Consider the following 27172-nt stretch of genomic DNA (forward strand, 5'->3'; position numbering starts at 1 on the left):
TAATAGTGGCTTCATAAAATGTGTTCGGCAGTTTTCCTTCCCTTTCTATTTCATGGAACAGTTTAAGGAGGGTTGGTATCAGTTCTTCTTTAAAGGTCTGATAGAATTCAGCAGAGAATCCATCAGGTCCTGGACTTTTCTTTTTGGGGAGACTCTTGATTGCTGCTTCAATTTCATTTTGTGTTATAGGTCTATTCAGGTGATTAATTTCCTCTTGGTTCAGTTTTGGATGATCATATGTATCTAGAAATCTGTCCATTTCTTTGAGATTTTCAAATTTATTTGAATATAGGTTCTCAAAGTAGTCTCTGATGATTTCCTGGACTTCCATGGTGTTTGTTGTTATCTCCCCTTTTGCATTCCTGATTCTACTAATTTGGGTTATTTCTCTCCTCATTTTAGTCAGGTTTGCCAGGGGTCTATCGATCTTGTTTATTTTTTCAAAGAACCAACTTTTTGTTTCATTAATTCTTTGTATGGTTTTTTTGGTTTCTATTTCGTTGATTTCAGCTCTTATTTTTATTATTTCTCTCCTTCTATTTGTTTTGGGATTTGCTTGTTCTTGTTTTTCTAGGAGTTTGAGATGTATCATTAGGTCATTGATTTGGGATCTTTCAATCTTTTTAATATATGCACTCATGGCTATAAACTTTCCTCTCAAGACTGCCTTAGCTGTGTCCCATAGGTTCCGGTAGGTTGTGTTTTCATTTTCATTGACTTCTAGGAACTTTTTAATTTCCTCTTTTATTGCATCGATGATCCATTCTTCATTAAGTAATGAGTTATTTAGTTTCCAGCTGTTTGCATGTTTTTTGTCTTTACTTTTGTTGTTGAGTTCTACTTTTACTGCATTGTGGTCAGATAGTATGCATGGTATTATTTCTATTTTCTTATATTTGCTGAGGCTTGCTTTGTGCCCTAGGATATGATCTATTTTGGAGAAGGTTCCATGGGCTGCTGAGAAGAATGTATATTGTGTAGAGGTTGGATGAAATATTCTGTAGACATCTACTAGGTCCACTTGATCTATTGCATATTTTAGATCTTGGATTTCTTTATTGAGTTTTTGTTTGGATGACCTATCTATTGATGATAATGGAGTGTTAAAGTCTCCCACAACCACTGTGTTGGCGTTTATATATGCTTTTAGGTCTTTCAGGGTATGTTTGATGAAATTGGGTGCGTTGACATTGGGTACGTACAGATTGATGATTATTATTTCCTTTTGGTCTATTTCCCCTTTTATTAGTATGGAATGTCCTTCTTTATCTCGTTTGATCAATGTAGGTTTGAAGTCTACTTTGTCAGAGATAAGTATTGCTACTCCTGCTTGTTTTCGGGGGCCATTGGCTTGGTAAATCTTCTTCCAGCCTTTCATCCTAAGCATATGCTTATTTCTGTCGGTGAGATGAGTCTCCTGTAAGCAACAAATTGTTGGATCTTCTTTTTTAATCCATTTTGTCAAACGGTGTCTTTTGATGGGTGAATTAAGTCCATTAACATTAAGTGTTAGTACTGATAGGTATGTGGTGATTCCTGCCATTTAGTTATCTTAGTTGTTTGAAGGTTTGATTGTGTGTACCTAACTTGATGTTACTCTCTACTGTCTTGCTTTTTCTTATCCTGTGGTTTGGTGCTGCCTGCCTTTTCATGGTTAAGTTGGGTGTCACTTTCTGTGTGCAGGATCCCTTGCAGAATCTTTTGTAATGGTGGCTTTGTGGTCACATATTAACATACTTCTTAAAGGTAAATCATTTAAAGGCATTTCTGATTAAGTCAGAAACAAGAAAAGGAGGCTGGCAGAGTGGCTCAAGTGGTAGAGCAATGCCTAGCAAATGTGAGGCCCAGGGTTCAAACCCCAGTACTGCCAAAAGAAAAAGAAAAAAACAAAAAAACAAGAACAGGATGCTTGCTACCTCCAGTGCTATTTAACATTGAATAAGCAGATTTATTTAATACTATTGAAGAGAAAAAGCTATTATAGTTATCAGAATTTATAAGAAAAACATAAAACTATCTCTATTTGTAGACGATTCAAGTGTCTAGGTAACCCTCAAAGAATCAATTAAAAAGATAATTTAGTAAAGCTGCAACATATAAAATTAAAATACGAAAATCAATAACATATGGGTAGTAGTTAGAAAATACAATGAAAAAGAATTTCTCATTTATATAGCAAAAAATAAAATACTTGGACATAAACCTAACAAGAAATGTACAAGAGGAGCAGACCCAAAAAATTTAAAGGCATAAAAGTTGGTATCTTAAATCCCACGGTCTTGGATAGGGCAATTCAGCATCAGAAACATGTCAGTTTTAAGTTAATATATAAGTTCAATATTATCCCAGTTTCTTAAATCATATTTTTCTAGGTCAAATTATAAAATTATACAGAAGAATACATTAGCAAGAATATCATGAAATGCCTGGGGAAAAAAGATCAATATGGAGGGCTGGCCCTACCACATGTGAAAACGTATCATTAAAGCTCAATAATTAAAATATTGTGGCAATGTTCCATGAATAGATAAATTAATGGAAAAGAAGAGCAGATCCAGATTTCAGATTGAATATGGTTGTTCTCAAATGTTGGAAACACTGAAATGTAAGAGACAAATCAGCCTGTTTATATCATAATTTTTCTAGATTTGATATGCAACCAAGATCATGTCTGTGCTACTTCATTAAGTTTCTACAGTTATACTGCAATTTCAGATTTAAGATGTTAATGAAATCTTTAGTGGTTAATTAAAAAATAATTCTGATCAAGATTTGGTCAATGCAGAAAAACAACTATTTGTTAAAGATGAATAGTTTTTGAAGGTGATAAAGCCTTGAAAATGTGTGGATAGAAGCTTCCTTCTCAAGTTCATGAATACTGATATGCATACCCACAGATCATTCCTGTAGACTATGGCTTTGATAGCAATGGAAGCTTCTTCAATAGCTTGAAGAGAATGCAGTAAAAATAAAAGTTTCTGACTGCCATTAAGTACTCGATTTGGGAGTCTTGGTAGTATGTGGTAGTTGTAAAACTATAAGATTAACACAGTCATATGAAGCAGGTGGAATGAGAAATGAAATCAAGCTAAGGAAAAAATATCAACATTTAAGAGGTAGGGACAGATAGAAGACTAAAAGAAGGAGGGTGACTATACCAATATTAACTCAAAATGGATCAAGGATCTAAATATCAGACCACAAACTCTAAAGTTGATACAGGAAAGAGTAGGAAATACTCTGGAGTTAGTAGGTATAGGTAAGAACTTTCTCAATGGAACCCCAGCAGCACAGCAACTAAGAGATAGCATAGATAAATGGGACCTCATAAAACTAAAAAGCTTCTGTTCATCAAAAGAAATGGTCTCTAAACTGAAGAGAACACCCACAGAGTGGGAGAAAATATTTGCCAACTATATATCAGACAAAGGACTGATAACCAGAATATACAGGGAACTTAAGAAACTAAATTCTCCCAAAACTAATGAACCAATAAAGAAATGGGCAAGTGAACTAAACAGAACTTTCTCAAAAGAAGAAATTCAAATGGCCAGAAAACACATGAAAAAATGCTCACCATCTCTAGCAATAAAGGAAATGCAAATTAAAACCACACTAAGATTCCACCTCACCCCTGTTAGAATAGCCATCATCAGCAACACCACCAACAACAGGTGTTGGCGAGGATGTGGGGGGAAAAAGGAACCCTCTTACACTGTTGGTGGGAATGTAAACTAGTACAACCACTCTGGAAGAAAATTTGGAGACTACTCAAAAAGCTAAACATTGATCTACCATTTGATCCAGTAATACCACTCTTGGGGATATACCCAAAAGACTGTGACACAGGTTACTCCAGAGGCACCTGCACACCCATGTTTATTGCGGCACTATTCACAATAGCCAAGTTACGGAAACAGCCAAGATGCCCCACCACTGACGAATGGATTAAGAAAATGTGGTATCTATACACAATGGAATTTTATGCAGCCATGAAGAAGAACGAAATGTTATCATTCGCTGGTAAATGGATGGAATTGGAGAACATCATTCTGAGTGAGGTTAGCCTGGCCCAAAAGACCAAAAATCGTATGTTCTCTCTCATGTGTGGACATTAGATCAAGGGCAAACACAACAATGGGATTGGACTTTGAGCACATGATAAAAGCGAGAGCACACAAGGGAGGGGTGAGGATAGGTAAGACACCTAAAAAAATTAGCTAGCATTTGTTGCCCTTAACACAGAGAAACTAAAACAGGTACCTTAAAAGCAACTGAGGCCAATAGGAAAAGGGGACCAGGAACTAGAGAAAAGGTGAGATCAAAAAGAATTAACCTAGAAGGTAACACCCACGCACAGGAAATCAATGTGAGTCAATGTCCTGTATAGCTATCCTTATCTCAACCAGCAAAAACCCTTGTTCCTTCTTATTATTGCTTATACTCTCTCTACAACAAAATTAGAAATAAAGGCAAAATAGTTTCTGCTGGGTATTGAGGAGGTGGGGGGAGAGGGAGGGGGCGGAGTGGGTGGTAAGGGAGGGGGTGGGGGCATGGGGGAGAAATGATCCAAGCCTTGTATGCACATATGAATAATAAAATAAAATAAAATAAAGAGGGTGAATAAAATAAAAATAAGTAAGAGAAAAGCCAGGGAATGTCTGTCTTACGAGGAGAGATTACAAAAGGAGTGAATTAACAACAGAGCCAAATGCTACAGGGAAGCCAGGTCAACTCTGGGACTAGAGATACTCAGAGCAGTCACTGGTGACCGTGCAGTAGTTGAGAGCTTGAATAAAAGTGATCGTGATGGGAAGGAGAGAAAGAAAGTAGCAGAGAAAAAAAATTGAAGGACATATTTTTTAGAATGCCATAAATGATTATGTATAGATTGTTTTTAGCTTGATAAGATGGAATCATTAGAGAGGAAGACAATGATATAGGAGAGAGAGGACATTGGACATGCAACTAAATGCTCAAAGGAAGAAACACCCTTGATGGGAAGACTGAGACTAGAGAAGAGGAGGAGTGAGTGTGGAAGCAGGTAAGTCTGAGAAGAGCAGGGCGTTCCCACCTGCAAGGCACTTTTTTCTCCATATGAAGTAGGATACAAAACCATCTGCTAATAAAGTAAGAAAAGATGCTTGGCTAGATGGTTCTCTTCCTTAGAAGGGAAAAGAGCTGCCAATGCTCTCAGTTAGAACCAAAATTCTCTTCTGTTTTTTTATTTGTTTTTGGAGGCAGTCCTGAGGTTTGAACTCAGGGCTTCAGGCTTGGTAGGCAAGTGCTCTACTGCTTGAGCCATGCCTCCAGTTTCAGAATTCTCTTCTGATCGAATACATGATGATGAACATTGACTGGAAAAAGTTGCTGAAACTTATCTACTGAAATGCAGGAAGGACATGAATGACCTTAATAATGGCAGATTCCACTGGTTTTCTTATAATCCAATGATGCTAATGTGTGGTAAATACCTCTTCTTCAAGTAATTGTTCTTCTTCTTCAGAATTCAATAATCTTACATTTTTCCCTTTAATATCAGAAAGGAGTTGAGAGCATGTATTGATCCACTCATAACATTCTCTCTGAGAAGGAATAAAAGACAATTACTATGCAGGGAAAAAAAAAAACAGATTACACCAATCATTCATTTACTCACTTCTATTGAGGAACTCTAAGTACAATTCCTCTAAATAGAACTCCCTTTGGTTAACTGTTATTACTTTAGTTCAAAGGTTTGTGCAAAAGTGACTTACTATGAACCTAGACCTAAATCATATTATATCTTATTGACAGGCTTGAAATCTGAGTTGCAATGGGACAAGGTGTGGTGAAGTGTCGTAAAACCAGGTGTAGAATTGTTGGGTTTGCAAACATGTAAATGGTCTGACCTAATGAATTTTATGCAACTGACCAGGTCAACAGTGGTTGCATGGTAATAACAATAGAAATAGCAAACACGTTATTTAATTATTTTCTAAACTTTTTTCTAAGTATCATGTATAGATCAACCATTTGATCCTCAATATGAGATATGACTGATTATCATCCTTATTTTCTAAAGATGAAGAATAGAATATGCTCAAGGTCATGTATATAGAGTTAAATATGATGCTTGGATTCTGGTCTATTTCGTCTGTTCTCTTAACTACAACAACATTACTCCCTCCACCCCCCATAGAGTGAATGGTAAAATTAAGGCTCCCTCCAGGAACTGTGTCCTAGCATGTTTTGCTGCCAAGCAGGAGTTAAGGACCCCATGCCAGCCAGGCCTGTCAAATCTCATGATTTCCACAGCATCCTACCTCCACAGGGGGTAAACTGCTGGGCAGGGTTGTCAACATGCAGTCAAGATACCTGCACTCCCATTTATATAGCAGCAGTCATCACAACAGCCAAAATATGGTAACAGCCTAGGTGCCCCAACCAATGAATGGAGAAAGAAAATGGAGTATTATTGAGCCATAAAGAAGAATGAAATGATGTTGTTTACAGGAATATAGATGTACTGGAAAGCATCATGTTGAGTGAAATAAGCCAGGCTGAGAAAGACAAATATATGTTCTCTCTCCTATGTGGAATTTAGTCTTTAAAAATGAATACCAGGAATGTAAAACAGGCTCTGTTTCAAGGTAAGAAAGTACCAGTAGGAGGAGGGAGGGAAAAAGGGTGAAGGGAGGGTAAATATGGTAAGTCCTTTATACATCTGTATGAGGGTAAATATGGTAAGTACTTTATACATATGTATCAGAACTACGGACCCTGTTGAAATTGTTTCAAGAAGGGGAGAGTGATGGGAAGGGGATGGTTGAGGAGGTTCATTTTACCAAGGTACATTGTATCCACGTGTGGAAGTCTCATAAGGAAATCCCTTTGTACAATGAACATATAAATAAATATTGTTAAAAAATAGTTTGGGGGTTGAATGAAAATGATAAAGAAGTTCTTCTTTAAAATCTGTTAATGTGGTAGATGATATAAACAGATCTCCTAATGTTATTCTACTAATTTTACATCTCTAGAAAAAAATTCAATGTATTAATAATGTGCTCTTCTTTTTATTTACTATTGGTTTGCCTCTATTTTTTCAGGATTTCTCTGTTTCATCTGAATGAAATTGTTCTATAATTTTCCTTTCCTATACAGTCGTAGTCTTTTTTAGGTTTTAGTATAAAAAGCACTCCCTCAGCTGGGCATGGTGGTACACACCTGTAATCTCAGCTACTAGAAAGAAAAGGACAGGAGGTTCATGAGGTTGAGGCCAGCTGGGCAATTAGCAAGACCCAATCTCAAAAACAAAAGTGCTGGAGAGGTAGCTCAAGTGGTAGCAAGCACAAGGTTTAAACCCTAGTACTGCATACAAACAAACACAAAACCACCTTATTTTTCTCTACCTTAGAGGAAATGTTTATTTCTTAAGTTACAGAACTTACTTTGAAGCTGTCCATACCTGGAACATTCTTTTCAGTGGACAGAGGGGGTAGCTTTTTACTAACTCCTAATTTGTTCTGAAGTCTTTTTAGTCATATTTAATTGTTCATTTCATCTGGATTTTCAAGCTGTTGTGATAAAGTTGTTCATAATATCTTATTACTGTCTTCTAACAACTGCATCATCGGAGTCATTCACTCCTGATACGGCCTTTTTGTTATTGTTTTTGCAGTTCTGGGAATCAAATCCAGCCTTGCATGCTACAGACAAGCATTCTACCAGTGAGCTCCATTCCACCCCTCCTAATAGGATTTTATTTGTATCTTTTTTTTGTCTTTATTAGTCTTGCCAAAAGTTTGTCACTTTAATTTTTTTAACAGACCCATTTTTGGTTATACTGAACATCTCTTTTTTAGCTAGGTTTTTTCAAACACCTTTGTGATACATAACTTACATAACATGATTTATTCATTTAAGTGCACATTTAATGTCTTTTAACTATTTGCAAAGTCATGTGACAATCACTACAATCTCACAATCTAGCCTTAGAATACTGTCACCAACTGTACCCACTAGCAGTTATTCATTCTCCTCCACTCCCTTCCCTTCTCCAGGCAGCCACTGACTTTCCTTTCTCTATACATTTGCCTATTCTGAGCATTTCATTGCCTAAAATTATACTACATATGGTCTTCTGTGACCAACTTCTTCCACATAGCATAATGTTTTCGAGGTTTATCCACACCTACTTCTTTTTTATTGTTGAGTAATATTTCACTATAGAGACACACTACAATTTGTTTATCTAGTTAGCAATGAAAGGACACTAGGTTGTTTTCATTTGGGGGCTACTATGAGTAATGCTGCAGTGAATATTTGTGTACCAAAGTTTTTATGTGGAAATATGTTTTTTGTTTCTCTAAGTATATACCAAGGGTGATTATTTCTTCTTATATGACTTTTTCCTTTTGTTAAATTTTCATTTTTATCTTTATTATGACCATTCTCCTATACTTGGGGGGTTGTTTTGCTGTTATTCTTCTAAAATCTTGAGATTTATGTTTAATCAGTTTTTACATTTTATCATGTAAGGCAATAAATTTTACAATAAACTGCTTTAGTTGCATTCCTCAGGTTTTGACATGTAATGTTATTATTTGATATGAAGTATTTTCTAGCTTCCATTGCAATTTATCCTTTGGCCCATTGATTATTAAATATGTTTCTGCATTTATAGAAATAATATTTTCCAGCTATTTTTTACTAATTTCAGATTTATGTGCATTGTGATTAGAGAACCATTCATTTTTTTATTTGGGCCCTTTGAAATCTATTGAGATTTCCATTATAATTTCTTATAGAATGATGTCAATACACATACATACACAGTATATATGTATATACTATATATCAAATATATATGTATATGTAAATTATATAAGCATATATATAAACACATATATACATATATTATGGTTTGAATATAAAATGTCCCTTACAGGCTCAGGTATTGAACTCTTGGTCCCTAGCTGGTGGTGCTATCTTGGGAGGTTCTGAAAACTTTAGGAGGTAGGGCCCAGGTAGAGGATGTGGGTTCCAAGGGCTGTGGCTCTAATGGTTATACCTGGTCCTCAATCCCTTCCTGACTCTTGCTTCCTGTACACCATGAGGTGAGCAGTCTCCTCTTCTATACATTCCTACCTCATGGTGTTCTGCCTTACAACAGGCCCAGAAACATAGGGCCAACTGACTACAGACTGAAACCTCTGAAACCACCGGCTAAATAAATCCTTTAAGTGGGTTTTGTCAGGAATTTCTATCACAGTTACACAAAAGTAACTAACAATATGCACATGTAAAAGATTGTGCACTGGAGACTCTGGCTGCAGTGTTCTAAATACACACATTAGGCCAATGACCTTGCTCATGTTCTTCAATGAAGTCTTCCATAACTACATATTGGTCTACTTGTCCCACCAACTACTGAGAAGAGTGTGTCAAAACTTCCTAAGTATATGTGATTTTACCTATTTCTCCTGTAGTTCTGTCAATTTTTGTATTTGCCTTGTATAACTTCATTTCTATCCTTTTTCATTACACTTTGCTGGGGGGAGTGGGTATTGGGGTTTGAATTCAGGGCTTCACAATTGTGAGGCAGGTGCTCTACCACTTGAGCCACTCCTCCAGCCCTTTTTGCTTTGTTAATTTTGGAGAGAGGGTCTCGTTTTATGCCCAGGCAGACCTTGATGGTCATCTTCCTATTTATGCTTCCAACTGTCATCACTGAGATGACGGGCATGCACCGCCATGCCAAGCTTTTATTTTTCTATTGAGATGGGGTCTTGCTAACTGTTTTGCCTAGGCTGTCCTTGAACCATGATTCTCCTGATCTCATTCAATACTTCCTTATCTTCATACTTTAGATGTGTCGGTTAAAGATAGCATGTAGTGTTTTGTTATGCATATCCTAATAATCTTTCATTACATTAAAAGAAGTACTAATACAAATACACAATCTTTTTTCAGCTTTCTGTTTTCCCATGTATTACATTATTTTTATCCTTTGCTGCCTTCATCTGAATTATTTTAAAATATATTATCCCCTTATGGTATTGGAAGCTATATATACCTTTTTTGGGCAGCACTGGGTTTGAACTCAGGGCCTCATCCTCACTAAGCATGTGCTGCCCCACTTGAGCCAATATCATGCCACCAGCCCTTTGTTGCTTTTAGTTATTTTTTGGATAGGGTCTCACATCTTTACCCCAGCTGGCTAAAGACTGTGCTCTTCCTAACTGTGCCTCCTGCATAGCTAGGAATACAGGCATGTGATCCACTCTGCCTGGCTTATTTGTTGAGATGGGGTCTCACTAACTTTTTGCCTGGATGCCCTGGAACCACAACCCTCCCAATTTCCACCTTCCAAGTAGCTGAGATTAGACATGTGCCACCATGCCCAGACATTTGGATGCCATACTGTTTTTACACTTTTTTTTTTTCAAGTATTGAGGATTGAACTCAGGGCCTAATGCTTGGTAGGCAGGTACTCTATCATTTGGGGCACTCCACCAGGCATTATTGCATTGGTTGTTTTTGAGATAGAGTCTTACTTTATGCCTCAGCTGGCGAGAACTGCGATCCATTTGTGCTTCCCCATGTAAGCAGGATCAGAGACACACACCAACATACCCAACCCAGGCTGTCCTTAAGCCATGATCTTCTCAATCTCTGCCTCCTAAGTAGCTAGGAGCTTGAGCCACTGTGCTTGGCTGGTTTTACACTTTTGAAGGTTATCTGAGAACTTACAACTTGCATACTTATCAAGAATCACATTAAATATAAAAGACAGAGATTCTGAGATTTGTTAAAAAAACAAGACCACAGTATATACAACTTTAAGTAACCCACTTAATTATAAAAACACAAATAGATTTTTAAAAAGGATAGAAAAGATGTATCATGTTAATTTTAATATTTTTTAAAACCAGAGTGGCTATATTTTTGTGGCAGTACTTGAGTTTGAACTCAATGCCTATTCGTTTTTTAAAAAATTTTTATTGTTGTGCTGGGGGCACATTGTTGCATTTACAAAAGTTCTTAAAATATATCAACTATGTCATACTTGAATTCACCCTCTCCATCATTCTCCTTTATCCCCCTTACCCCCAAAAGCCTCCTTCTTACTAGATAGGCTATCTACCACCTGTGCTGCAAAGTAGATTTTTGAGGAAAGAATTTTACCAATGATAAAATGAGTTATTTCATAATGCTAAGGAGTTCCTATGTTTATATACTTAGTAGCAGAGCTGAAAAACAAATGAAGCAAGATAGAAATCAAGGAAAAAATTTAAAAACATAACTATAGTAAATATTTCAATACCCTTCTGCTAACAATTGATGACTCTAGTAGGCACAAAATAGACAGATATAGAACACTTGAACAAGACTATCAACCAACATGACTTAATTGACATTTATAGAATACTCTATCCAATAACAGAGTACATATTCTTCTCCATTGTACATGGACTAATTACTAAGATCAGATTCTAGGTTCTAAAACAAGTCTCAGTGTATTAAAAGGACCCAAGTCTTACAAAGTATATTGTCTGACCACAATGGAATCATTATAGAGAATGAATAATATTGAAATACATTGCACTGTATATGCAGATAGCATAATGAAAAGCACTAAAAGCTGTTGAACAATAGGGAATCAGGGCAATAGAGAAAGAGTAAGTAATAGAGGGGGTCCATCTGATTAAAGTACAATATATACATATGTGAAATACTATGGCAAAACCCTATATAACAATCAATATGTATTTTAAAAAATGAAACAGGTCCTGTCTGGGAGTAGATCCTGGAGGGGGGAGGGTAAACAGGGTGAAGGAGGACAAATATGGCCCGTGTACTTTATATATGTGTATGAAAATTGAACAATGAAACCTGTTGAGCCAAGCACTAATGACTCATAACTGTAATCCTAGCTACTCAAAAGGCAGCAATCAGGAGGATTGCAGTTCAAAGCCAGCCCAGGCAAATAGTTTGCAAGACCCTATCTCGAAAAAACCCCATCACAAAAAAAGTAGTGTTTCAAGGTGTAGGCCCTGAGTTCAAATCCCAGTACAAAAAAAAAACCTGTTGAAACTGTTCTAAGAAGGGGCAATAGGGGGTGAGCGAGAATGATGGAGAGGGTGAATCCAATTAAGATACATTGTAGGAACAGATGTAAATGTCACAATGAAGCACCCTTGTACAACTAATATATGCTAATAAAATGTTTTTAAGAATGATGAAGGGGGTGAATTCAACTATGATATATTCTAAGAACTTTTGTAAATGTCACAATGTACCCCAGTACAATAATAAGAAAGAAAGAAGGAAGGAAAGAAAGAAAGAAAGAAAAGTTTTTAAAAATCACTAACACAAACACCTCAGAAGAATATCCAAATATTTGGAAATTGAATATACTTTTAACAATCCATGGGTGAAAAAAGGAGATTTTAAAAGTATTTTAAACTGAATTAAAATTAAAACACAACATATCAAACTCTGTGAGATGCAGTTAAAGCTCTACTTAAGAGAGAAATTTTGTACTAGTAAATGACTATGTTAGGGGTGAAAAGTCAATCTGATATTTATCCTAAGAAACATGAAAAAGAAGAGAAAATAAAACCCAAATAAGTAGGAAAAAACAAATGAAAAAAACCAAAGTGAAAGTTAAGGAAACATAAAACAGAAAAATAGTAGAAAAAAAGTCTGTGAAACCAAAAGCTGGTTCTTTGAGCTCCAGAAAATTGATAAATCTTTTTCTAGACTGATGAAGGGAAAAAGAAGACACAAATTTTCAATGCCAGGAATGCGAAAGCCAGCATATTACATTTACTAGAAAAATAATAGGGGAATGTTTTGAGCAACTCCATGTCAATAAATAAGACAACTTAAATGAAATCACAAATTCCTTATAAGACCAAAGCTACCTAAGAAGAAAGAGTTGGTATCTCCTTATCTGGTAAAGAGATTTCCTTTAATCTACTAAATGAGATGGACAAATCTATATCTGAATGGCTCTACATTTGTTCATGTAAAGCTGTCCCAGATGACTTCACTGGTGGATTCTACCTAACACTTAAGGAAGAAATAAATATTCAATTCTACACAAATTATAAAGAGTAAGAGACATTTCCCAACTCATTCTAAAAGGCCAGCATTACCCTGACATCACAACCAAAAAAGACATTACAAAATAAAATCACATAATCAGTATCCCTCATGAATGTCTTTGCAGCATATAAAAAGGATGATATCTCACAATCAGGTAGAATTTATCCTAGGAATTAAAGAGGTTGCTTTGACATTCTATTTAAAAAAATCAATCAATGTAATTCACCATACTAACAGGCTAAGAAAACAACTTATGACCATCTCAATTAATGCAAAAAAAAAGGATTTGATAAAATCCCACATCCATTCCTATTAAAATTATTTTTCAGTAAACATGAAATACATACTTCCACAATCAAAAAGGACTTCTATGAAAAACCTACAGATAGTGTTGTACTTGAAGAGAACAGAATATGTTTTCCCAAAATTAGTATGGCAAGGATGTGTAATATCACCACTTTCATCCAACACAATGTAAGGCAAGAAAAAGAACAGACATACTGATTGGAAAGGAAGAAATAAAACTGTGTCTAAACCAGGCATGAATGCACATGCCTATAATCTTAGCACTTGGAAAGTGAGGCAGAATGATTGTGAGTTTGAGGCCATCCTGAGCTACATATTGAGTTTCAGGCCAGTATGGATTATATAGCAAGATCCTATCTCAAAAACAAATAAACAAAACCCTGTGCTCTCTACAGGTGTTATGACTGTGTACATAGAAAATCCCAAGAAATCTGAAAAAAAAAATCCTTCTGGAAGTAATAATTTAGCAAGATCACAGGAAACAGTATATAAGGTCAACATATATGATATCTATCCTAATTCTATGTATTAGCAATTGATAATCAGAAATTTGAATTACAAAACAATACTATTTACAGTAATACCAAAATAAAATACTTAGAGACAGATAAATTTGACAAAAGACTTGTACACTGAAAACCATGAAACTTTAATGGAATAAAGAAAACTTAACTAAATTAAAATATACTGTATTCATAGACTCAAAGACTGTTGTTAAGATGTCAATTCTCTATAAACTGATAGATAAAATAAAATCCCAGTTAGAATCTCAGCAGAGTTTTCTGGAGAAATTGATAAACTGTGAAATACCTGTGGAAAGCAAAGGCTTGAATACATTATTTATGTTCTTGTTGCTGTGACAGAATACCTGGGAGTATTTAAAAGGAAGAAGGAATTATTGGATTCATAGGTTTCAGTCCATCATGGTGAGGAGAGTGGAGCAGCTCACCTCATGGCAGACAGAAAGAACAGAGAGAGAGAGAGAGAGAAGAGAATGTGCTCCTGGCTTTCCCCTTTTCCTCTTTTATTCCATCTAGGGCACCAGCCTATGGGATGGTGCTGCCCACATTCAAGGCTGGTCTTCCCCCTTAGTCAATTCTCTGTGGAATCACCCTGACAGACACACCCATAGGTGTGCTTTACTAATCTTCTGGGCATTTCTCAATCCAATCAAGGTGACAAAATTAACCATCACACTGATAAATCTTGAAAAAGAACAAATTTGGAGGATTTACACTCTCTGGTTTCAAAGCTTAGTATAAAACTATAGTAATCAAGAAGATTGGTAGTGGTGACAATGTTGACAAACAGATCAACAGAATATGAGAGAACATCTGGAATAATAACTACCCATAAATGGTCAGTAGATTGTCAACAAAGATGAAAAGTTATCTTGATAGAATAGGACAGTCTTGGCTATTGGGATCTGTGTTTTACCTAGGTCAGTGAAGAATCCCAAGATGGTTGGGCACAAACTTACTCTAAAAGCTACTGACTGGTTAGCTTTTGGGGAGATCATGTCCCAAAACCAAAAGGCTGTTACCAACTCCCTGAAGACATGGAATAAGACCCTCGGCTCCAGATTGGGTATTCTATCTGAGAAATGACCAATTGTTATTGACTAGGCTTACTACAAGGCCAATGTGGTCAAGGCAGGCTTGGTAGATGACTTTGAAAAGAAGTTTAATGCCCTGAAGATCCCTGTGCCAGAGGATAAATATACTGCCCTGGTGGATGCTGAAGAAAAGGAAGTTGTGAAAAATTGTGCTGAGTTTGTGTCTCTCTCAAAAGTCAGGGTCTCAGAATATGTGCAACAGCTGGAGAAAATTATTCCTTTTGATCAGGTGACCATGAGGACTTGAATGAAGTCTTCCCAGAAACAAAATTAGACATGAAGCAGTATCCCTATTGGGCTCACCAGCCAATTGAGAATTTATAAAATTGGGTCCAGGAGGAAGCTCTGGTCCTTATATTATAAGCTCTGGACACTGTGGAATGACTTAAGTGGCAGAGTGCCTGCCTAGCAAGTGTGAGGTCGAGTTCAAACCCCAGTGTGCCAAAAAAAAAAAAAAAACACCCACAAAAAGAGAAATAGGATAGTCTTTTCAACCAATGATGCCCAATTAGATAACCAAGTGTCAAAAAAAAGAACTTTAATTCATACCCAGCACCATAAATAAAAAACTCAAAATAGCTCATAGACCATAGTCTAAAGCCTAAAACTATAAAATTTTTAGGAGAGTAATATAGGGAGACAATCTTTGTGATATTGTTATATAAATATTTCCTCAGATATAGTACCAAAAGTAAGATCTATAAAAAATGTATGTATAAAAATTAAGAACTTCCTGATGGGGGACAGTGTATATGATAGAAGTATATTATATACATGCATGAAAAGCATAATGAAACATTAAAAATGCTTTTGAAAAGGGGGAGATAAAAGAGGGACGTGAAAAGGTAATAGAGGGGGTAAATATGATCAAAGTACATTATATGCATGTATTAAGAACTTCCTGTCTTTCAAAGTCACTATTAAGAGAAGAAAAGAAAAATCACAGACTGAGAGAAAATATTTTAATTTACATATCTGACAAAAGAGTGGGCATCCAGATTCTATAAAGAACTTCTAAAACTCAATAATAAGAAAAATGCTAGCATTAAATTGGCCAAAGACTTGAACAGACATGTGATCAAAGAAGATACATGGATGAAAAAATAAGCCTGTTTGGCAACATTAGTCATTAGAAAATGCGAATTAAAACCACAGTAACATTATCACTACCCACTTTTTAGAATGTCTATAATTTAAGACTGCCACATCAAATGTGAGTGAGGATGGGTAACAACTGAGACTTTCATTCACTGCTAGCAGGAGTACAAAATGGTTTAGCTACTTCAGAAAATACACAATCCAGTCTTAGATATTACCCAAGAGAAATGGAAATAAATATCAACTCAAAGACAAGTACATAAATATGCATTGAAACTTTGCTTATAATAATAAAAAATGGAAACAATTCAACTGCCCACCAATGGAGAATAGACAAAGTATGTATATCCATACAACAAAATACTACTGCTATGGTTTGGATAGAAAATGTCCTTGAAAAGGCTCATGTGTAGAAGGTTTTGCCCCAGCTGGCAGTACTTTGAGAGGTGACTGGATGATAGGGTGTTGACTTCATCAGTGAGTTCATACACTGATGAGTTCATAGTGAATGAATGGGCTACCAGGAGGTAGGGCCTGGTTGAAGGAAGTAGTTTGCTTTGGGAGCTTGTCTTGTTCTGGCCCCTTCCTATCTGTCTCTTGGCTTCCCAGATGCCACAAGGAGAGCAGCTCTACCCCATCATGACCTCTCCACTGCAACGTTCTGCCTTGCTTCAAGCCTACATCGATGGAATCAGCCAACCATGGACTGAAACCTCTCAAACTGTGGGCCAAAATGAATCTTGCCTCTTCTTATGTTCTCAGATATTTTGTCACAGTGACAAAGGGATTAACACAACTACTCAGTACTAAAACAGCATGAACTTTTGATAAAAAGAAACAATCTGTATTAATCTCAAAATAATGATGCTTTGTCAAAAAAAGTACATTCTATATGACTCCATTTATATAAATTCTAGAAAATGAAAAATTTCTAATCTTTGCTTAGAGAGTGGATCAGATACTGCCTGGAGACAAGATGAAACAAAGAAATAACAAAAGAGTACACCCAAAGTTTGGGTGTGTTGAGTGTTTTCCCCACTTTTATTAAAATAATTATTTTTGTGGATATATGCTTATTTTAGAATTCATAAAATTGTACACTTTAAATATGTGCAGTTTGTTTTAAATCAATTAAACCTCAAAAATCTGCTAAAAACCAACTAAACCAAATAAACTAAGATGAAGCTATTACCTTCATCTTATACAGCTCCTGAAGTTCCTTAGCAGGATTTTTTTCTAAGTGAGCTGCTTTACTTAGAGCCATGGCTGTTACCATCCCTTTGCAACAACTGAAAAGAAAAAGGTACACAGACTCAGTGCTATGACCTGGATATGTGTTCCCCAAGAGGCCCATGTGTTAAAGGATTGGACTCTCAAGCTGGCACTACTGGGTGAGGGTAGGCTCTTCAGGACAGGGGGCCTGGTGAAGGTTCTTAGTCATTGGTAGTGTGCCCTTTAAAAGGAAATTGTGGGACCCCAGTCTCTTCTCTTCCTGCTCCCCTTCAGCATCCTGGCCCATGGAGTGAGAGATTTTGTTCTGCTCTACACTTCTGCAATGCTGTGCTGTCTGCCACAGGCCTGGGGCCCATTGATCATGGACTCGAACCTCTAAAACTGTGAGTCAAATAAACCTTTCCTCTTTATAAGTCAGTTAACTCAGATGTTGCTTTATATTAATGGGAAGCTGCCTATTTATTGCATCTATTTATTGCTGACTCCTCAAAGTGTTTAAAATCCAGATACAGTGGAAATTTACCAAAATAACTCAGCTAGTGACTCACCAAGAAGATTTGTCCCTTTTTTAATTTCTCACCCTGCCCTCCATTCCTCTCACCTTGACCACTGGTAAACTTGAACTGAAATGAAGGACAAATCTGGATAGATTGTAAGAGTTACTTCCCAAATTTAAAGCAACCACAGTGATGGGTGCTCATTTTAGTTCATAAATTATAATTTTTCAGAACTAATCTTTATTTGGTGTGAATCTTTTAACTTTCCAGATAGAACCATTTTTTATATTTTAAAAAGAAATATTCTAGTTTGATTTATTGGAGCACAGAAAAGCATACGTTCAACTTTGCATGTAATAACACAGAAAAACACAAGCTTCTTAAGTCCTTCTCAGTGTTATAAAAGTACAAAATGTATCTTATTTATGTAAGAAGTTGATCTTTTTCCTTTAAAAAAAAAAGCTAATTCTCATCCCTACATACAAATACTTTCCATCCTTTCTATGAAAATACTGCTTCCAAAACAATTCTAAGGCAGACAAAAATCTCATATTCCAATTGGGTACAGTGTTGAAACTAGCTGAAGAACTACTAGTATTTCTTTTGAGATGTCAAAATAAATCCTAGTACTACTACTTCATTATCCTCCTCTTTACCTACATCTAATCTTCAAATGGGCTGCAATAAAATAACCAAAGAGTTTTACCTGACCAAATAGCTGGAGTATTGGAACAATTTTTTTGCCAGTGTGATCGAATTTAGCTCTAATTCTATGACTGCTTCATCGTGTTGCTTAGCAGACTCAACAATTTCCTCTTCCAATTTTGGGATAGTGTCTTGGTCAGTGAAGTCAGGAACCATTACAATCAGCAAATTGACCATCCACTGTATCATAGATATATGCAACTCATCCATCTGTTAAAAATGATCACAATACAAATGATCCATTTGAAGTCAAACAGTAAAAGCCATACTATGTTGGAAAATCAAAATGATCATACCTTCGGTTTCTTAATGAAACTAAATAATCACTACTAAGTTAACTTTATTTTGCTCACTATCCTACGGTAAGCTACTCTCTTTTCCTTTAGATTGGCCATGGTTATTAATTCATAAAAGCTGTACTTCCCAAGGCATTCTAGTGCTCCTCAGAGAACTCACAAGGATGCTATGGAATTTTTAAATTGAGGGACATAGTGGTGTAGACATCAGCCAAGACACAGCATGAAGCTACCATAACCCACATTTTCAACACCAGTTGCACGATATCACTTTTGATATCTTTAGTTGATGGTGTGATAAAAATAGGTAGTGTGTGAAAATAACACGGAACAGGAATGAAGGTGGCAATGTCAAACTTGGGTGAAGCTTAGTGATAGAGTGCTTACCTACAGGCCCTGAGTTCAATCCCCAGCTCTGAAAAAGAGGTGTGTTTGTGTGTGTGTGTGTGTGTGTGTGTGTGTGTGTGTGAGACATAAAGCAACAAGTAAAAAAAAGGTCATTTTGAAAACAGATAGTTGGATGTATATCCATCTTGATGTGGGTTAGTTGCTGAAAATGATAATAGGTCAACTTTAAAAAGTCTCAAACCACAAATACAAGCATGATCTATACATAGATAGAGAGAGAGCATGTTTGCAACAGTGGGACTGTTTGAGGGAACTGGGGGATGAGGGAGAGGAAAAGAGAATGATACCAATGAACAATAACAAAATATACTGCATCTGTGTAGGTAGATGGCATAATGACTGTGTAAGAAGATGGCATAATGAAATGTCCTGAAAACTGTTGATCAATAGGGCAGTATGGGGAACGGGTAAGGCAGAGTAACAGAGGGAGTCAATCTGATGAAAGTACAATATATTCATGGGTGAAATGCCATGGTGAAACCCCTTTGAATATATACTTTAAAAAATGAAGGGCAGAAGTGTAAAACAGGTCCTGTAATGGGAGGGTGTGCTGGGGAGGAAGGTGAATGGAGAGGGTGAAGGATAGGGAACATGGTCTATGTACTTTATATACTTGTATGAAAATAGAACAATGAAATCATTTTAGGTAGGGTGGAAAGGGGATGAGACAAAGTGATGGTGGAGGGGGCGAACCTAACCAAAAGCATATATGGAAATGTCACAATGAAACCTACCTATACAACTAATACATGCTAATAAAAATATTAAAAATAGCCACGTGCCAGTGGCTTACACCCATAATCCTAGCTATTCAGGAGGCCGAGGTCAGGAGGATCATGATTTGAAGCCAGTCCTGGGCAAAAAGCTCTCCAGACCCTGTCTTGAAAATACCCATATTTGCAAAGAACTTTGTGTAAAAAAAAAAAAGGCTGGTGGGGTAGCTTAAGAGGTAGAGCGCCTGCCTTGCAAATGTGTGACGCAAGTTGAAACCCCAGCACAGCTTAAAAAAATAAAACATAAAATAATATTAACTACCAATACTCTCTATCCCTTAAAAAGAAGTCCTAATATCAAGAATGTATGTTATATAATTGTGGATATACTATATCAGGGAATATATCAAGACAAATACTCTAACCAGGAAATTCTATTCAGCTATATTTGAACAAAATTAGGACTTGGAATTGTACAGAATTCATCAACTGGATTTCTAGGGATCTATCTATTTTATGTTTTGATTAGACACTGTCAAGTTTGGTGAGTGGATGAACTTGAAACAAACATTACTTTGTGGGCTGTTTTAGATTATGAACAATGAGAAAATCTTTGCTACATGCTACTTTAATAAATCATACTCTGTCATTATAAAAAATGAAGGCTCAAATCTATATACTTAAAAATGTGAAGTAAATTTCTAATCTGTTATAAAATCTTACAAATAAAGTATTTCAATTAATTGAGAACCTTTGTTAAAATACAGAGGAGCTACACTGTGTAATGTTTGCAACAGCAACTGACTGGCATTATGATAGGTATTAACTAAAAAGAAACATTGCATAATTAATAGAATTGAACATGAGTGTTATCATTTAATAAATATATCCAACGATGTGCTTCAATTGGAATTCATGTTTCTTTGGAGCTACCAGTTAGCAATGGAAGTTATTAGAAACAAGTATCCAAGGAAACTGAGTATAGAAGCAGAGTTTTAAGTGGCTTTATCACTAAATATTAACTTGTAATTATAAAAATGTACACAGGGCATAGCTTGTGGAACTGTTCAATCATATCATTTCTTAAACCATTATTAAAGTTATTTTTGAAATATTGCTTATTTTATACTTTTCTACTTTTGTATGTTTTGTAATATATAAAACAGGTCAAAAAAGTAATTCTTATGGACAGATTTCTAGATACATATGATCATCCAAAACTGAACCAAGAGGAAATTAATCACCTGAATAGTCCTATAACACAAAATGAAATTGAAGCAGCAATCAAGAGTCTCCCCAAAAAGAAAAGTCCAGGACCTGATGGATTCTCTGCTGAATTCTATCAGACCTTTAAAGAAGAACTGATACCAACCCTCCTTAAACTGTTCCATGAAATAGAAAGGGAAGGAAAACTGCCAAACACATTTTATGAAGCCAGTATTACACTTATCCCAAAACCAGGCAAAGACACCTCCAAAAAGGAGAACTATAGGCCAATCTCCTTAATGAACATGGATGCAAAAATCCTCAACAAAATAATGGCAAATCGAATTCAGCAACACATCAAAAAGATCATTCATCACGACCAGGTAGGCTTCATCCCAGGGATGCAGGGGTGGTTCAACATACGAAAATCAATAAACGTAATAAACCACATTAACAGAAGCAAAGACAAAAACCACTTGATCATCTCAATAGATGCAGAAAAAGCCTTTGATAAGATCCAACATCATTTCATGATAAAAGCTCTAAGAAAACTAGGAATAGAAGGAAAGTTCCTCAACATTATAAAAGCTATATATGACAAACCTACAGCCAGCATTATACTTAACGGAGAAAAATTAAAACCATTCCCTCTAAAATTAGGAACCAGACAAGGATGCCCACTATCTCCACTCCTATTCAACATAGTACTGGAATTCCTAGCCAGAGCAATTAGGCAAGAAGAAGGAATAAAAGGAATACAAATAGGTAAAGAAACTGTCAAAATATCCCTATTTGCAGACGACATGATCCTATACCTTAAAGACCCAAAAAACTCTACTCAGAAGCTTCTAGACATCATCAATAGCTATAGCAAAGTAGCAGGATATAAAATCAACATAGAAAAATCATTAGCATTTCTATACACTAACAATGAGCAAACGGAAAAAGAATGTATGAAAACAATTCCATTTACAATAGCCTCAAAAAAAATCAAATACCTAGGTGTAAACCTAACAAAAGATGTGAAAGACCTCTACAAGGAAAACTATACACTTCTGAAGAAAGAGATTGAGGAAGACTATAGAAAGTGGAGAGATCTCCCATGCTCATGGATTGGTAGAATCAACATAGTAAAAATGTCGATACTCCCAAAAGTAATCTACATGTTTAATGCAATTCCCATCAAAATTCCAATGACATTCATTAAAGAGATTGAAAAATCTACTGTGAAATTTATATGGAAACACAAGAGGCCACGAATAGCCAAGGCAATACTCAGTCAAAAGAACAATGCAGGAGGTATCACAATACCTGACTTCAAACTATATTACAAAGCAATAACAATAAAAACAGCATGGTACTGGCACAAAAACAGACATGAAGACCAGTGGAACAGAATAGAGGATCCAGATATGAAGCCACACAACTATGAGCAACTTATCTTTGACAAAGGAGCTAAAAATATACGATGGAGAAATAGCAGCCTCTTCAACAAAAACTGCTGGGAAAACTGGTTAGCAGTCTGCAAAAAACTGAAACTAGATCCATGTATATCACCCTATACCAAGATTAACTCAAAATGGATCAAGGATCTTAATATCAGACCCCAAACTCTTAAGTTGATACAAGAAAGAGTAGGAAATACTCTGGAGTTAGTAGGTATAGGTAAGAACTTTCTCAATGAAACCCCAGCAGCACAGCAACTAAGAGATAGCATAGATAAATGGGACCTCATAAAACTAAAAAGCTTCTGTTCATCAAAAGAAATGGTCTCTAAACTGAAGAGAACACCCACAGAGTGGGAGAAAATATTTGCCAATTATACATCAGACAAAGGACTGATAACCAGAATATACAGGGAACTTAAAAAACTAAATTCTCCCAAAACTAATGAACCAATAAAGAAATGGGCACGTGAACTAAACAGAACTTTCTCAAAAGAAGAAATTCAAATGGCCAGAAAACACATGAAAAAATGCTCACCATCTCTAGCAATAAAGGAAATGCAAATTAAAACCACACTAAGATTCCACCTCATCCCTGTTAGAATAGCCATCATCAGCAACACCACCAACAACAGGTGTTGGCGAGGATGCGGGGAAAAAGGAACCCTCTTACACTGTTGGTGGGAATGTAGACTAGTACAACCACTCTGGAAAAAAATTTGGAGGCTACTTAAAAAGCTGGACATCGATCTACCATTTGATCCAGCAATACCACTCTTGGGGATATACCCAAAAGACTGTTACTCCAGAGGCACCTGCACATCCATGTTTATTGCAGCACTATTCACAATAGCCAAGTTATGGAAACAGCCAAGATGCCCCACCACTGACGAATGGATTAAGAAAATGTGGTATCTATACACAATGGAATTTTATGCAGCCATGAAGAAGAACGAAATGTTATCATTCGCTGGTAAATGGATGGAATTGGAGAACATCATTCTGAGTGAGGTTAGCCTGGCTCAAAAGACCAAAAATCGTATGTTCTCCCTCATATGTGGACATTAGATCAAGGGCAAACACAACAAGGGGACTGGACTATGAGCACATGATAAAAGCGAGAGCACACAAGGGAGGGGTGAGGATAGGTAAGACACCTAAAAAACTAGCTAGCATTTGTTGCCCTTAATGCAGAGAAACTAAAGCAGATACCTTAAAGCAACTGAGGCCAATAGGAAAAGGGGACCAGGAACTAGAGAAAAGGTTAGATCAAAAAGAATTAACCTAGAAGGTAACACCCACGCACAGGAAATCAATGTGAGTCAATGCCCTGTATAGCTATTCTTATCTCAACCAGCAAAACCCCTTGTTCCTTCCTATTATTGCTTATACTCTCTCTACAACAAAATTAGAGATAAGGGCAAAATAGTTTCTGCGGGGTATTGAGGGGGGGAGCGGGAGGGGGTGGAGTGGGTGGTAAGGGAGGGGGTGGGGGCAGGGGGGAGAAATGACCCAAGCCTTGTATGCACATATGAGTAATAAAAGAAAAATGAAAAAAAAAAAAGTAATTCTTACATGTAAATTAGAAAATTGGAAATTAGAAAGTTAGAAATGACTTGCTCAAATGTTTTTCTTTTTGCAAATAGAATTACAAGATAAAAATGTTTGGAGGTCAATGTTTCAGATAATCAAGTAGCAGAGATTAAATGGGTAAGGGTGCAAAGGAGAAACAGCAAAAACTCAAGGTAGAAAAAGAGATCAGAAATGAAAATGCACAATAGGTTTAAAAAAAGGCAAACATTTTCATTTTTAAATATTTGCACCAGTTAATACATACACACATAATTCCTTAAAGAGTTTTCAGTCTTTCAACTTCAGACTACCTATATGATAATAAGCAGTGTTAAGATAGAAATATTGGGGCGGGGTGGGGGGGGGAAAGGGAGGGGATGGGGGGTAGGGGGAGAAATGGCCCAAACATTGTATGCATATATGAATAAATGAAAAAAAAAGAGATAGAAGTATAGGAGAAGTATGTGAGGGCATTTCTTGATGATCCTGTATTATAGAACTCAAACTCCAGAGAGCAAAAGGAAATGAGTATATGATTCTATGAAGGCCAGTCCCTAATAGTAAATTGAGTATTTTCCCAAAGAATGGTTTAATACAGCAACACCATGAGATACCAACAGTCTATAAAGTTCTTAACTTCATTTGGTAAATATTTCCTGAGTCTCACTATATGACTGACACTCTGCTACAGTCTTTTTTATTTTGTTTGTCTCCCAAATCACAGGAATTTCTCTAAAGCCTGAGGATCCTTTAGGTCCAGACTTTCAGCCTTAACATATTGACTCCTCAGTTCTTGATGTGCATGTTTATGATATGCTACTAGAATTGCAATACAATAAATTTCATCAGAGCATTCCCATATAGCAGGATGTCTCTGCCTTTTAAATTCCTAATTTAATATTAAACTTAATATTAAAATGAACTAAATTCACTTTATCAATTTTGTAACATCAAATATTTGCATATTCAGTTTACTCACAATAGAAGATTGGTTTGTAAATTTAGATTCTAAGTTACACTAGGAGATTAGAATAAATACAGCAAACTACAACATTCTTTGGAAATTATTTCACGTTGTACTGGTAAAGAAGTCCACAGATTCAGTTGCTCACAATTACAGAATAATTCTACTTGTTCTAGGAATTACAGACCATAGTACTGCGACATCACTTTCCTCCTGGTAGCATGTTCAATCAGGAGCTGATGGAATGGCAGAAACGTAATTTCACATAAATCCTTAAAGTGATCACATCTCAAATTAATGCCATTGAGGAACAAATTATACTTAGTAAAGGATAAAGATAATAGAACTAAAACATTTTATTGTTTCCAAAACTCCATCCCAGAGACAAGAACATTCTGCATTTAAAAATCCATTGAAAATCATTGGATTAATATATAAATCCATGTCTATGGCCAACTAATTTTCATCATTCCATTTTTCATTCCGTTTTGCTCCTCCAACCTCCTGCTTCAATTGGACAGGTAGGGTCTGGGTTTTCCTTGAAGAAAACAACCAGTCAAGGCAAAATATAACCTCACCAAAATTATGTAGGTACATACTTGGCACTGAAGTTCAATGTTACCATTTTTAATTTCATTATTCATCTTCAAGAGCCATTGTGGAATTGTGTTATATATATGTTCTTGGAGTGTCCTGAAGGAAAATAAAGATAGGTGACTTGGTTATAATATACAAGTAACTATCAGCTAAGAGAAAGGGTTTTATTTGACTGGACATATTAAACTTAGGTGTTGATAATTATTGAGAACCTAGACAGAGGTCAAAGTCTTAAATTATCTGGTGTGATAGTTTAGTTGTTGACATAACTTTCCTAACTCCTAGATAGGTGGTAACTGGCAGGACATACTTTGGACAATGTATGTTTTACCTTCAATATTAGCTATATACTGTATAAAGCATTACTTCCAGGCCAGTAGGGCTTCCTCATATAATGATGATGAGTTTTAAAATCTTTTTAGTGATTGACTTCCAGCATGATGGTGTGAGAAGCAAGAATTGGCCCACTCCCCAATTAAACTGATGAGTTTTTAAAATTAACCCATTCGAAGCCTTTTGGAAATGATGAAAAAGAAAAAGCAGAAAAAACATTCAAAGAAACAATAACTGGAAACTTTCCAAATGTCTTGAAAAACAATAACTAACACATTCAGGAAGCTTGGCAGTCTCCAAGTAGGATGACCAGAAAGAGATCCACAAACAAATGCATCAGAATGAAAGTGATCAAGGTCTCCAGGAGAGACAAGATGCTGGCCATAGAGCAAAGCACAGTTAATTTAAAGACCAGAATAATCAAAGTATAGATTCACACCAGAATGAAATGAAATTATAAATCAACAACTGGAAAAAGTGGTACACTCATAAACATGTGAAAATTAAATAACCCATTCCTAAATAGCAAATTGGTCAATGAATGAATCACAAGATAAATCATAAAATATTTCAAGATTAATGCAAAAGAATTTGCAACATACTAGAACTTATAAGATGTAACTAAAATAGTCCTTAAAGGGGAAATTATACCTGTAAATACCTATATTAAGAATAAAGTTCTCAAATCAATAACCTAACAGTTCACCTTAAGACTATGGAAAAGATTTAGTAAGATAAAACTTAAGAAAGTAAGAAGGAATTGTAATGACTAGAATAGAAATTAGTACCACAGAGAACAGAAAAACACTAGCAAAAATCAATGTAATCAAAATATGGTTCTTTGAAAAGATTAACATTTAGCTGACAAAGAAGGCTCAAAGATACTATAATCAGAAATAAGAAAAGGAACAATAGTATTGACCTTTCAGAAATAAAAGAATCAAAAGAAAACAACTCTACTCTAGTCACATAAAAAAAATGAGATACTTAGGAAAAATTTAACAAAAGAAGCCCACAACTTAGAAGATTACAAAACAACATGGAGAGAAATTAAAGCAGATAAAATAATTTCTTAATTCCACGTTC

The 27172-nt window shown here is 35.8% G+C and overlaps 1 protein-coding gene and 1 pseudogene across 1 annotated transcript in view; one reads left to right on the forward strand and one right to left on the reverse strand.

The window, feature by feature from the left end:
- Axdnd1 (axonemal dynein light chain domain containing 1) overlaps positions 1 to 27172 on the reverse strand; it is a 128703-nt gene that overhangs the window by 19186 nt on the left and 82345 nt on the right. Inside the window, exons 17-20 of the mRNA XM_074047346.1 lie at positions 25756 to 25849; positions 18554 to 18762; positions 17310 to 17406; positions 5475 to 5585 (exon numbers count right to left, since the gene is read on the reverse strand). Coding sequence (XP_073903447.1) covers positions 5475 to 5585; positions 17310 to 17406; positions 18554 to 18762; positions 25756 to 25849 — 511 coding nt within the window. The remainder of the gene's footprint in view (positions 1 to 5474; positions 5586 to 17309; positions 17407 to 18553; positions 18763 to 25755; positions 25850 to 27172) is intronic.
- On the forward strand, positions 14865 to 15343 carry LOC109680176 (ATP synthase peripheral stalk subunit d, mitochondrial pseudogene; annotated as a pseudogene).

The sequence above is a fragment of the Castor canadensis genome, chromosome 11 (assembly GCF_047511655.1).
Source record: "Castor canadensis chromosome 11, mCasCan1.hap1v2, whole genome shotgun sequence".
Lineage (NCBI taxonomy): Eukaryota > Metazoa > Chordata > Mammalia > Rodentia > Castoridae > Castor > Castor canadensis.